The 13597-nt window shown below is 37.5% G+C and overlaps 1 protein-coding gene across 2 annotated transcripts in view; it reads left to right on the top strand.

The window, feature by feature from the left end:
- Window positions 1-13597, top strand: part of FLOT2 (flotillin 2) — a 47428-nt gene that overhangs the window by 9121 nt on the left and 24710 nt on the right. For both annotated transcript variants that reach the window (XM_075196834.1, XM_075196833.1), the window contains exon 2: window positions 6406-6487. In XM_075196834.1, the coding sequence (XP_075052935.1) occupies window positions 6406-6487 (82 nt within the window). The remainder of the gene's footprint in view (window positions 1-6405; window positions 6488-13597) is intronic.

The raw sequence follows: 13597 nt of genomic DNA, 5'->3' as shown, positions 1-13597 counted from the left end.
TAAACTTTATACATTTTGTGGAAAAAAGTGGAATTCATGAAGTACTGTATTTGCTTAGCAGACCTTTACAGATCTAATTTTGATATTTCTGCTGTAAGGACATGACATTTATATAGAACTCTGGTTTTATTTGGTAAACCAATTAAATTGGATATATTTAGAAACCATTACAAAATTACTACTTTTTACATCAGTGGTTTTGATGTTTTACAAATGGAGCTTCAAGTTGCCCAATAAACCATTATTGATGTTGTAAGTCCGTTATTGGGTAAATAAAGTGTTGTAAGTGTCTCATTAAATAAAATCATTGCCACATTTGAAACTTTCTGAGCTACCATTATTGCCAGTTGCTTCTCCATTTTCACTACCTTCATGAACTTCTGAATAAAGAAGGTTTGCCCAGACTGAGACAAGCTTGTTTACTTTCATGTCAGTCTGTGTATTGGTTGGGTGTGGGTATTTATAAACATAGTATACAAAAATTCAAAGGCTCCTAAGCATTTGAGTGATACAATCTCCCTAAGTAGTAGTTCATTTCATGGTTTTAAAAGACCTAGCAATGCATTTCCAAACATAGATCACTTTCTTGCAGATGTTTGAGGAAGAAGAGTCTTGCCGCCATGTTTAAGGCGAGGTGTTATGCTTGTCAGATTTATTATTAATAACGAAAGTTATTAATATTATTATAGTACCTTTCAAACATCAAGGGGTATATTGGCTAAATTGCGGTTTTGGAAAAGTGGAGATGTTGCCTATAGCAACCTATCAGATTCTAGCTGTCATTTTGTAGAATGCACTAAATGATATCTAGAATCTGGTTGCTAAAGTGGAGATGTTGCCTATTTCAAACCCGCAGTTTAGTAAATATACCTCCAAGTCTTTAGGTGTTGCTTGTTTTGTAATAGATGCAGAAGCCACATTGTCATCACTAACATTTCTTCCCTTGAATTGTGGATGAAGGAGACTTGCAGCAGCATGAATTGATTAACTGACAGATAATTTTGTTGCCAAACACCTTCATTTTCCTTCATTTATACTTGTAAGGGGAGATTCTCAACAACATCTGATTTTATCTAATAAGCAATAATTGACATAATATTCTCTAGCCCTTCCCATATATTGGTCTCTGCAGGATGCTACTTTTGTTTGAATGTATCTGTTTACATGTATTGCAGTACACAATGCTTTGTTGTACTTTTCTTTTCCACAAATTGCATTACACATCCATATTCTGATTGTAAATGATGACTCAAACAGTATTTGGTTGGCAACTGGTATGACGATCATGTAAAGGTAGACTTATTGGGTAGAAAGGGTCTTCTCGGCCATCAAATTCTATATTTTAAAGCTTTCTGCCAATATGCATTTTGAGTTACTGACAATAGCCTTCCAGAATATTTATATTGCTCTAGCAAGAGCTTGGTCAATTTTCCACTCTTAGAAGCAATGTTTCAGTGTTATGTCTGTAAAGGTTGAAATGAGGACAGGAGGTTAATTTACTTGCTGTTATGTTAACTGTATGCCACTTCCGGTGTGTGCTAGGTAATGGTGCTGTGGTTTCCTCTTCTCTGCCCAGATGCACACAATGAAAGTTTGGAGAGAAAAAAAATAGATCATAATTATAAACCCGTTTTTTAATAGCCATAATCAGATTATGCTTTTTTTTCAGTCAGGAAATACATTTTATTTCCTCTTTTTATAGAATACAGTGATTAATGAAGTGATTTGATTTATGGTTTGCATGGTTGAGTGAGAAACCACACTCTTCCTTTTTAGACTATTTAATTTTAATGCAGGTTTCATTTAAAAGGCTGATGGTGAGCAGGCTGCTTATTGAACATATATGGACCAATAGGTTATACTGGGTGAAAGTTGAGATCATTAATATTTCTAAGCCTTCAACTGCTTATGGGTTTTGTAGATGTGAGTGTAGGAAGACTGAAGTGACAACTGTGAGGAGTGAAACATAACGTGTTTACACAGTGTAATATACATAGCAAGAATGCAGAACGGAGAACAGGAACTTCCCAGCATGCCTAGCCCCATGACCTCACTTCCTGCCAGGCTCTGGCAGGACATACATTTACAGGTTTGAATAGATATCATTCGTTATACCAGACTAATTATAGAAGAGTTCTCTGTCAAATTTTTCATTTTAAGGTGTTTGACTATGGTTTGAGAACCTTATTGTATTAAATCTTCCTCTGCTACATGTTGGGGGTGTCCTCTATATTGAAATGGGTTGGTAAAGAATAACCAAGAGCTCAGGTCATCAGAATGGGCAGGGGATGTGCTGGTCTTGTTGGAGGCTGTCGCCTGTCCACAATTCTGTCTTATGTTAGTGAGGACCTGGCTGCATGTGACACGGACAATGTCATGATCAATGGAGGCAAGCTGAGAATCCTAGACTGAGCGTTATAGGAGGCAATTCAATTAGAGGGAAGTTACAACTTATTTTTTCGCGTGTGCCAAGCTGTAACGAGCCCTGCTGTAATCTTGCGTAAAATTAATGGGGCCCCAACATCACAGAGTAGTAGGTTCCTGTTAAACTAATCACAGAGTTCATAAATCCAATTTGGGTTTTTTTCCAAATGATTTTTTACAAAAAAAACATTAAATGTATCCAAGAATATATATCTGCTCTATTGTAAATCTTTCTTCCCTCTTCAATAATCAAATGGCAGCATCCTGCAGCTATGTCTGACCTTCTTGAGAAGTTGGCTTAAAGGTCATCAGAGATGGACCTCCCCTTTTATATAAACCAGTGTATCCCAAACCTGGTCCTCAGGACCCCTAACAGTGCATGTTTTCCATATCTCCTTGCTGGAGCACAGGTGTAATCATTGCTGACTGACACATTGTAACAGATCCACATGTGTTATAATTATTTTACTTGTGATGCTGTTAGACCTGGAAAACCTGCAGTTATGTGTCCCTGAGGACTGGATTTGTAAACACGGATATAAACCAGTTCAGGACTGATGTGAATAAACCGAGCAGAGGAGTAGAATTGGAGCTCTATTCTCTAATCCATGGGACTTTGGTTGCCTGCCTTTATCGGCTGTGCCCACACGTCATTCCCCCTGTACAGCAGAACCCCTACTAAATAGCCACTGCCTAGTGTAGTGTTTTCTTGCATTTGACAGAGGACAGAGCCATGGTGGTGACTGGGACACTAAAATGAAGGTTACTTCGTAGTTCATGATTGAAGACATAATGGGAACAATTGAGACGTCACCTATGCTATGTTCCATATTCCTCCTCCAGTTGAGTCAGCTGGTCAGCATAAGGGACCCTTAGCAATAATCTAGCTTGTCTTGCTGGTAAACTAGCCCTGCTAAATAGTGCATTGTTACAATAAAGAATTGACAAAATAAACATTTTGATTGGCAGACTTGGATTTGGCATTGTAATACTCTACCTACTGATACTCTTCCAGGCTAAGCAAGACATATTGTTTGGTCTTCTAAATTCCCTATACATGTACATTTTATTTTCATTTATTTTGTTTCTTCCAGTTAAAAGCTTATAGAAATGCCCTAGTTTGCAAATGGCTTTGTTATTTTATGTCTGATGGGCTATACTTTGTATCCATCCTCGAACGCTTATTTGCATGGCTCTTGCTGGGTAAATTACATTTGAGCATTAGTAAAAGTCCATTTTGTATAGAGCACTAAGTGATATTGGTTACACGCAATATAGTTTAGCAGATGCACTGCTGTACCTGCAGTTCCTATATTAATTAAAACATTTCTGCAGGACTAAACTCAAATTATAAAAGGTTGCTAAATTTTTTATTTTTTTTTTATAACTTTATTTATAAAGTACCAACACATATGTATGCATACAATGTAGAAAGCCAAAGTAGGTCAAAATAGGTGACAGTAATTACATCTGGGAGGGCTGTTTGTCAATTTTTTTTAATGTCCTTTCCATAGATGGCAAAACATGTATTTTTTTTTTTTTTTTTTAAAAAGGCAACTTCACTTTGTGAAAAACTATATCCCATACGTTCTCACCGTGCCATATGAATCTGGTTGTATTTATTTATTTTTGTTATCTTTAGGGAGAGGACACTTCCCTATTTCAATGATCCTTACAGCCAGTCAAATATTTAATTTACTACAGGAAATAGTTACTGATACAGTGTAACATGGCTGTTTTACCTTGGTGGGGGGAGGGCTGTACTTTCCCCCGATCTCTGTTCCTGACACCTTGTACCCACAGGTGTTATCCAGAGCGGATGTAAATGATGCTATGCACCATTATTGGTAGTGTCACCGTGTTGGTATCTCTTGGCGCTAGTCATGTCATTCAGAAAAACCGATTAGTGAATAAACTAAAAGCAGCCCATGTGCTGGAAATCACAAAAGTGGTAACGACACCCACCCCCCTTAATGTTAAATGTAGATAGTTCAAACTTTTAGCATTTGTGAATTTCAGATTTAAAAAGTAAATTTTAAGAGGATGAGGTCAGTTTAGCTAGAACAAAAATCAACTAATGTTTTGTAGGACTCTAAAATTCAAAGAATTTTCAAAAGAGATGTAAATATTGAAACTTTACCTTTGTTAACGAGTGTCTGTAAATTTTCCCTATTATTGACAGCATATAGGTCATGGAATCTCTGGTTAATGAGTATTTGTAACTGTGTAATTACATTTTTTGTTTAAAAGTAATATCGCTATCTAATATCTAATCTCACACCCTATAAACCCAATTGTGTATTGGAAATGAAAGTATGCCTTTTCTTATTGACAGTGTATCCACAAATGAACAAGCCCATAGTATTTGAGGATGTACTGATTCTGTGGCACAGGAGCAGATTTTAGAAGGGAAATAAAGTTAGACAGGAAGCCAAGGACTTAACCTAGTCCCGTATATTGTGATTCTGTGACTGCCCAAGAGACGAGCAAAGGATCACTGTCCAGTTTGTGTGTGGCAAAGTTGGACGAGATCTTGCTGTTCACTTGTAGGGGCAGCAGCAAATTGTTTCTGGCGTTAGTGGGTCCTATTAGTATGGACAGAAGATAACCACTTACTTAGGCCAATGGCAATCATCTTCTACCTGCATTCATAGTGCCTGACAAACCAATACTAGAAGATTGTCCATACATCCAATTTGTTTCTCTGTGGTCAAACTCAATTAAAGCATCCATTCAGGTTCCATTGATTTCTTAGTACTTAATGTATTAATGTATAGTACTTAGTTATCACTTCGAGGAGTTGAAGAGTTGGTCATCTGCTTCTCTTGTAAAAGTAGGAATGCAAAGGAGATAAAGGGATTTGTTTTAGTGCAGTTGTATATGTTTATATTACTCGTGTTACTCCTTTAACAGTATGAAGCGTTCTATTGGATTGCCAATAGGAAATGTTTTTTTTTATTTTGGGGGGTTCTTTTAATGATGTGGAATTTGTAACGGTAACAACTGAACTTTATTTGTCATTCTGAAATGCAAAGCAAGTTACAACATAATGTAAAACTGGTAAGTGGAATACCCAAAGAGCAATTATTAACTTAGTGCTTAATAACGTTCAACAGCAGTTGGGGGTAGAAACCAAACCAGTGTTGGTCTTTCTAAACACATGTGACGTCCAAACAAAATGAATGGCCACAAATGTAAATCGGGTAATTGATGAAAGCCAATCAGCTCGGGTGTTATTTTTCCAAGAAGCAATAAACTAAATGTGTTTTCTGAATGGTGTTTCTGGCTTCTTAGTGGGGAAATGTACATTGGGGATTAGCCTTTTGGCAGGTTCATGGCAGTTGGGTATTTTGAGTCTAGTTTGCTTGGTTCTGTAAAGTAGACTTGGCAATATTTATTATCATTCTATCCTGACCAACAACATAAAATACCAACAACATAAAATAAACAATCCATTCTTATCTCTGAGAGCGCACCGTTTAATAATCATGGGGAAAATAAAGCCCTGTGTGACATGGCCATTATAAATACATTGTACAGATGGCTAGATCATATGTAGGAAGAGCTAAAAATAATGTATTTACCAATGTCATCAAGTCTTTTTTACTTTTTGGTTTTATTTTAATATTTTTATGCGGTAACTTTGCATAGTACACCTTGAGGACAGGTATGTTTTGGCATGCATTTATTATAAGCATGTGGAGGTCACTGTTGGCTTCCCCAGTGCATTAATTGTGGTAAACGCATGTGGATAGAGTAAGAAGCATTCAGAAACATGCAATGCATCTGAAAGCTAGTAGTAATGTCAGTGGGTATGATAACATTGGAAGCAATGGGTTCTATTTTCTAACCCATTTACATGCATTGTACTAGCAAAATAATAATAATAATTGAAAATAATGCAGGAAATTACTGAGTATGAGCCCTTAATGTGATTTATTTTGTATTTGTGTTTCTCATTTTGCTTGTTCCATTTTGCAGGTGGCTGCTGTGGCTCTGATTCTAAGCAGTATGTGTACGGAGGATGGGCCTGGGCATGGTGGTGCATTTCTGACACTAAACGGTAAGTGACCTTCATCTACCTATATGAAGTATAGAGATGTATAGTTGTGTGTTTGTGTGTAGTTTCTTGCACGCCATTCAAGCTGCCTAATTGTCATTGTTAATCACTTTAATGGTGCAGACGTCATACAGTTGACTTGATAATGCACAAGAGAGTATTGTATAAAAAGTTACTTCTCCTTAAGGCTGAATTCTTACAGTATAAATAAATGCTATAGTCTCTTCACAAAAGGCCATGACTCTTTTCAAAATCTGTTTTATTGCACCATTAAAATGATTTTCCCAAATGTCACTGCATGTGTTGGTCCATTTCCTCACCAAATGGAATATGTTGCTGTATGTTTCATTTATGTACATGAACAGCTTAGTCCATTGCTCTGTAAGGGCTCCGTACAGTTGAGCAGTAAACTAATTGAAAGCATAGCCAAAACTACACTGAATGTGAGTTCATTTAACGTCTCCAGGCTTCTCTGCAGCAGTCTATGTACTTAGTGACCATTCCCAAGCCTTAGCACTCTGCTCATCAGTCAGAATTGACGTCAAGCAAATACGACGTCCATTAGCCTATGGTGTTGTAATAACAAAACATTAGGACATTCAGTGCATAAAAGTTCCCATGGAAAACAAATAATTAACAGTCCATAATCACAGTTCTGTTCTTATAATAGGGTGATTATTTCTGTGCCATAGATGTAATCTCCTTCAAAGTGATTGAACCCTTCCCATCACCATCCGTGGGAAATAGTACAAATGGATTCCTACCAGAGATCCTGATGTTCTCAGCATATAGGATATCCAGCGGAATCCTCTGGATGTCAGGCAAATCTTTGGAATATCCCCACTTTTCCACCTTATTCAAGTCCTCCAAAAGTTAAGGCTCTGCGGAGTCTCCTGTGTGTGTGTGTCTGTCTCTGCGCTGTCACTCCTCTGTCTCTGCGCTGTCACTCCTCTGTCTCTGCGCTGTCACTCCTCTGTCTCTGCGCTGTCACTCCTCTGTCTCTGCGCTGTCACTCCTCTGTCTCTGCGCTGTCACTCCTCTGTCTCTGCGCTGTCACTCCTCTGTCTCTGCTCTGTGACACCTCGAGCTGCGTCAATACGACGTTCATTAGCCTATGGTGTTGGACTTTTCACGCCAAAGAATGTTAAATGCTCAAAATAAGCGCCCATGTGTGTAAGGACTAAAGGAGTTATTAAGGCTGTAGATGATAGAGCAACCAGTTTATTATTGACCTTTTAGAATATATAAGTTCAGTGCAACCAGTTTCTCGTGTTAACAGATTTAAATAAAAAGTTTTCATTCATAAGCTAGGTCAGGGATGGATAAAACTGTCCTATCTGTTGCTGAAGAACACCATGGTAGATGTGCCATTTAAGCGCCAATGCTTGCCCACTTGTGACCAAGTGCTTCATTACAAGGATACACTCCAATACACAGCTCATCTAATGGCATCTAAATTGGCATACAACTTTTCAATAGTAACTGATTTGTAGGAGTATTAAACCCTTAATTTGCCTGTTCTGTCTGATTACTAAAGAAGCGGACAGAGCCAACTACTGTGGGAAATCCTATTTTGAATGTGGTCCACAGTGGAAGGTACAGTAACCCTTGATTATCTGTGCTGTTGTCTGGTTAAAGAATAAATCAGCGGTTGACTTCTCCTTTAATCAGAAAGCTACATGTTGAGTATGCAAGAAATGGCCATTGCCCAAACTTAAGGGGGAAAAATTGTAAGAACTGGTGAATTTTAAACGAGCATAGTTGATCTATATATGATGCTCAGTGTATATATCTAATTTCATACAGTAAAGTTATTTTGAATCTTTAGCACGCTGGGGCAATTGGGAAAACTAGTGCACAGAAACATGGTGTTTGTAACCCATAGCAACCGATTGGTATCTTTTCTTCTGCAGTTTTCTGATTGATGTGGGTTACATCACCTTTTTTCCTTTTGAGACCGTTTTCCATTAATTGTAACCTTTTCAGTAGAGGTAAAAAATTACTGCTACCAAACCAATTATTTGTAGGCAAATTTATGTCATTAGAAAAATTCCGCCACAAAACATGAGTGCAGCATTTGCACAGTTGAGATTTGCTGGTGTTGGAGTAATCCTCTGTTTTCCTATTAACTTCCTGCATGCTATGAATTATTCTGCTTCATTTTGGTGCCTAGTTGTCTAGCTTCTGTATTTCTAATGTGTGTACCTCTACTCTGCTCAGTTGTGTCGTAATCTTCCTTTCTGTTGTCTACATGCAGTGGAGGCACCCATTTTGTGGGCTGAACATCACCGAGGTACAAAATGGCTGACTCCGCTTTGTGTTGACGATAGTACACCTCATGAGATCCTTTCTACAACACTTATATATTACATAGCCATGAATGAATATTAATAGCTGAACATGGCATGTGTAGTCTTAAGGGGGATTTATAGAGCAATATTGCGTGTGGTTCAGTGGATCAACACTGGAGCCTGCAAGACCTAATCACTCAATTACATCATCACACCTATACATACCCATTCAGATTTATTCACCCTATGCTATGCATTTGGATTTATCTATTTTACTTATTTACTGCTTGTATATAAGTGCTCTATAAACTTGACCGACCCTGAATTGTTAAGTATAGGTTATAGAGCTACTTATCAGTGTACACAGTTTATAGGGGTTTATTCTTTCTTTAAAACCTCCTCCACTGATGTATCTATACTCTGTGGTAGATTTTGTCTTCCATTAATTGAAGTACCAAAGGCAAAATCTCTTCAAATAAGATGTAATATTAGGGTACCGCTTTTTCTAATAGCTACGACAATGCAACATCTTTCCCCCCAAAGTGGTACAATGCAATTTTAGATTTAAATGGGGATAATGGAAGCAGGCCTTGATGATCCGAGATGGGAATTTTCGACTTCAGAATCCAGTAGTAATAGTTTCAACCAGTGAGGTTGAGGCGTATCCTGAGAAGAGGTTGTATTATATTGGGCATGTAAGCTCTGTCCCACCCAACTAATTAAACCTATACAGTTTCTAAAGAGAAAGTAAATCCACTCTTTTCTGTTAATATCTAACTGGATTATTTATATTTCACAGCATATACCCACCAAGCTCTTTCCCCTCTTCTGCAGCAGGTTGTATGTGAGGAGGGAAGGGACTTCTCTGACTAAATAAGCAGACAGTGACTGACAGCCAGGCAGACTTGCTCTGCAGAAATACAGTGCGGAATGGTTCATTCATTCACCAGTGCATCGCAAGCCAGCTATCGCACAGCAACTTATTTTCAGCTTTTTGACCTGTATAAGATCCCATCAGGACATTGTCTAAAAAATGTAGGAGAAATTGCAGTTAACAGATATGAATCATAAAGGTTCATGGTAATTTCTGGGGGGTTTAGTCCTTTAATAGTGCAGCTTGGTTAAAGAAGCAGTCCCATATAGGTTTATTTTTTTTCTCTTTAAATAACGAGGTAAGTAACTTTTGAGGATGCATCTACTAGTCTTTTATTTTTATTTTTTTTGCAGTCGTTTTATAAATTGTCTCCTTTTCAAAATCTCTCTGGAAGTTGCAAAGTATGACGGCCAGTTACACAAGCGGATACAGGTTATCCGCATGTTATGTGAAGGCAGCAGTAGGAGGAGAAAGATTTTACATTTCACAGAGGGCAGTGGCAAAGCCTCTCTGCTCACTACATCATGTGACTGTGGTTGCCTTGGTAGTCGCATGACACTGTACAGAATTGTGAATCATCGAGAGCAGCCTGACGAAACAAACCAAGGATACATAGGAAATACCAAGATTCTTATAGCCTGCCATAGTGATTTTTGTTTAATTTTTCATGTGATTGCTGCTTTATGGAATGTTCCATAATAAGTTAAAATCTAGAACAAGAGGCGACTCTTAAAAATAGCTTATTGGAGCAACAGCAGCAAAGGCACATACATAGGTGCTTGGAGTAAACTGTTCTGGCAAGAAACCATTTATGAGCATAATAAGTAAACTAGTCTGGTTACTCCACCATCAACGCATTGTTTCTGTAGGGTTAGAGTATTTGTGTTTAAGCAGTAAATGGGAGACATGTGTATATGGAACACGCTGTCCAAAAAACAAACTAAGCCTTCAATTGATAAAGGATAGTACCTATGTATCGTATGGAATATAAAATCACCAAAATCCTCCAGCAAATCTGGGTAATCCACAGAAACCAAATGTAGCCATATTCCCACAGCTATATGTTTTTATAGCCCCTCTTTCTGCATCAAGCAAAATAGGGAACACGTGTAAAGGAAGAGAGTTTGCATTATCAGAAATTAAATTAACATACCATTACAATATCGATACAAATAATTATAAGGAAAATAAAATAAAAACATAAAATAGTTTGTGTGTCCTGTGAAAATACGCTATGTCATATATTGAACACAAATGTAACCAAAGTCTGTTATTCCCTTTTTAAGTAACAGAAAGTAGTTAAACAGTGTATGGATAGAGAAAGTGCAGTTATATTACGTAGTATGAAAACAGGCTGCCAGGATCAATATCGAATATATAAATCTTTAATATAGTTTTTATTTTTGAAATCTATCTACTAAATTAAAGTCAATCAAAACAAAGGTTATAGAATAGAAGTTTAAGGAATAATCTTTAAATCCTTTTGTTGCGTGGGGATACAGACGGTATCCTTGTTTGTGTGTGTGTGTATGTGTATATATATATATATATATATATATATATATATATATACTATTATACTCACCCATGCCGTTTGTAAGAAGCGCACCAGCGTCTTTGAAGAAAAGTGTATGTGTAACCCAGTATTTTGCAAGCATTAAATCTCAAAGAAAGGCTGATGTTGCACCATGTCCCAATAACTGTTTTAATCCCATATGGGACAACTCCCTCATCTGGCAACATCTGTGGCTTTCAAATATATGATGCATTGATCATTATTATTAACATTGCTCAGAATGTCAGAAGTTTACCAGTGTGCACATGCAATGTGTGTTTTTGTAAACTCGCTGGTTTACTGTAAGAAGACATACTACGTTTCCTTCATACTGCTATTAATAATTTCCAGTGTGCGAAGTGTCGTACAATTGCCATGACAACCACAGTCACATGACATGATGTATTGCGTAGTAAGGTTTTGGATTGCTCCTCTTCTCAACATGCAGTCTGTCCCCTCTCTCCATCACGAACATTGAATCGGAGCTCTCGGGTATCCCTCTCTCTGCTTCAGGGTCGAAATCCAAATGTGTTCCAGCTCTGTGAATCTTGAAACTGGACTATATACTGTGCTAAATATAGCATGTGGCCAAATGGTGAGGTGTGCTGGAGGACATTGAGACAGTCACTTTCATCAATATTATGATGGACAAAACCAGAATGTATCTGCACAAACGCTAATACATCAGCATTCCTGGCCAACCTGTGGCTCTCCAGGTGTTGTCAAACTACAAACCCCAGCATGCTTTGTCAGTAGATAGACTGTCAATAGCTGGCAAGGTATGCTGGGATTTGAAGTTTCACAATATCTGGAGAACCACAGGTTGACCAAACCTGCATCAGTGTGATCCAACAGCCTTCCCCGTTTAGTGTGTTGTAATTAGCATAGTATACTTTGTTTGCAGTCTGTCAGAGTAAGTCAATGGTTGTCACATTCATTCTTCTCAATGGTAGCATGGAACCGTATATGAAGAGGTCACTGTGAAGTGGTACAGGGCAATTCCATCGGTAACGAAACTTGATGTGAACAAATCATAACCCAAGAGCCCACAATGAAGCCCATGTAAAATTGTATTATTTTATGAATTATCCTTAATAAATCGGCCTTCTTTCAAAATCGGAAACGGAATCGCCATATGTGAGACATGTCGTTACGAGTTCGTGTACAAACATTCTATATTCAATTAATTCCTATATTTGCGCCATTTTATAGCTTGATGGTGGCATTTGAGGGATACATGTGTATTCTTTTTCTAGGTATAACAACTTGTCTAATCTGGACACATTTTTAATACAGTAACAATCACCATGCTGTGGTAACGGAAACATCAAGTTGTTATAGGTAGAGTGTATTGATTATAATTTATTTTCTGCTCTTTTACAAAATTAGTTGAGCACAATTTTGCAAACAAATGTTTTGGAACTGATAAACATGTACTTGTAACGCTTATGAATACAAATTAGACCTATGATACAAATTTGGATTTAAATAGACAATCGTATACAAAAGTTTTTTTCTGTTCGACATGCGATTGATTGTCACACAGAAGGCGTAATATATGTGCTTGAATGTCCCTGTCACCTTTCGTATATTGGACGGATCAAACGAGCACTGAAAGGTCGCATTGCAGAACACATCAACAACCTAAAGACAACATGAAGGGGATTAAAGACCCTCAGTGTGTCTAACCCCCTCTCCTCACTAACCACAGTGGAAATCCTAAAGACCTGAAATTCATGGACGTTCAACGTAGGAAACTATATGGAAAATATTTCATGAGCCGAGGCCAGGTGGATATACCAACTGAAAAGTTTGGCACCATATGGCTTAAATGTAGACTTTGATTTGTACTCATTTTTAGCTCTCTAGCCCGGTTCCATTCCCTTATCATATATACTTCTACAAGCAGTCATACACAGGAATTTTTTACCTGTATGACATCAAATTATATGTGGCTTATTTGTATCTGTTTATATTTATTTATTTTTATCTCTAAAAATAAAATAAGGAAAATTAAAAATATGTAAATAAAATTAAATACCTTTTACCTTCCCACGTTATTAATCTTATGGCTATCAGATGCACTGGCCACATTTTAAGTTTCTTTTTAACTTCTTTTATCCATATTTAATAAAGACAATATTGTTCCACTAATAGCTTGCGGAGAGATGCTATACATAGCCACTCCATTACTACACTGTTATCCTTGACAAAATCCCTAGTGGTCAAAACGTGTAAGAGCATTATCTCATCACTACAATCTATTGCCCATCGGCAGCTTCTGTGTTCCAGACACGTGGTCAAAACACTGAGGTAGCACAGAGAATTGCTGACTGAGCTGCAAGATCAGTAGGGACACCAAGAAGTCGTCTATCCTCTTCACCAACGGGAAG

This window comes from Mixophyes fleayi, chromosome 2 (assembly GCF_038048845.1).
Source record: "Mixophyes fleayi isolate aMixFle1 chromosome 2, aMixFle1.hap1, whole genome shotgun sequence".
Taxonomy (NCBI): domain Eukaryota; kingdom Metazoa; phylum Chordata; class Amphibia; order Anura; family Limnodynastidae; genus Mixophyes; species Mixophyes fleayi.
The sequence above is the reverse complement of the archived record's forward strand: the minus strand, read 5'-3'. Positions and strand labels throughout refer to the sequence as shown.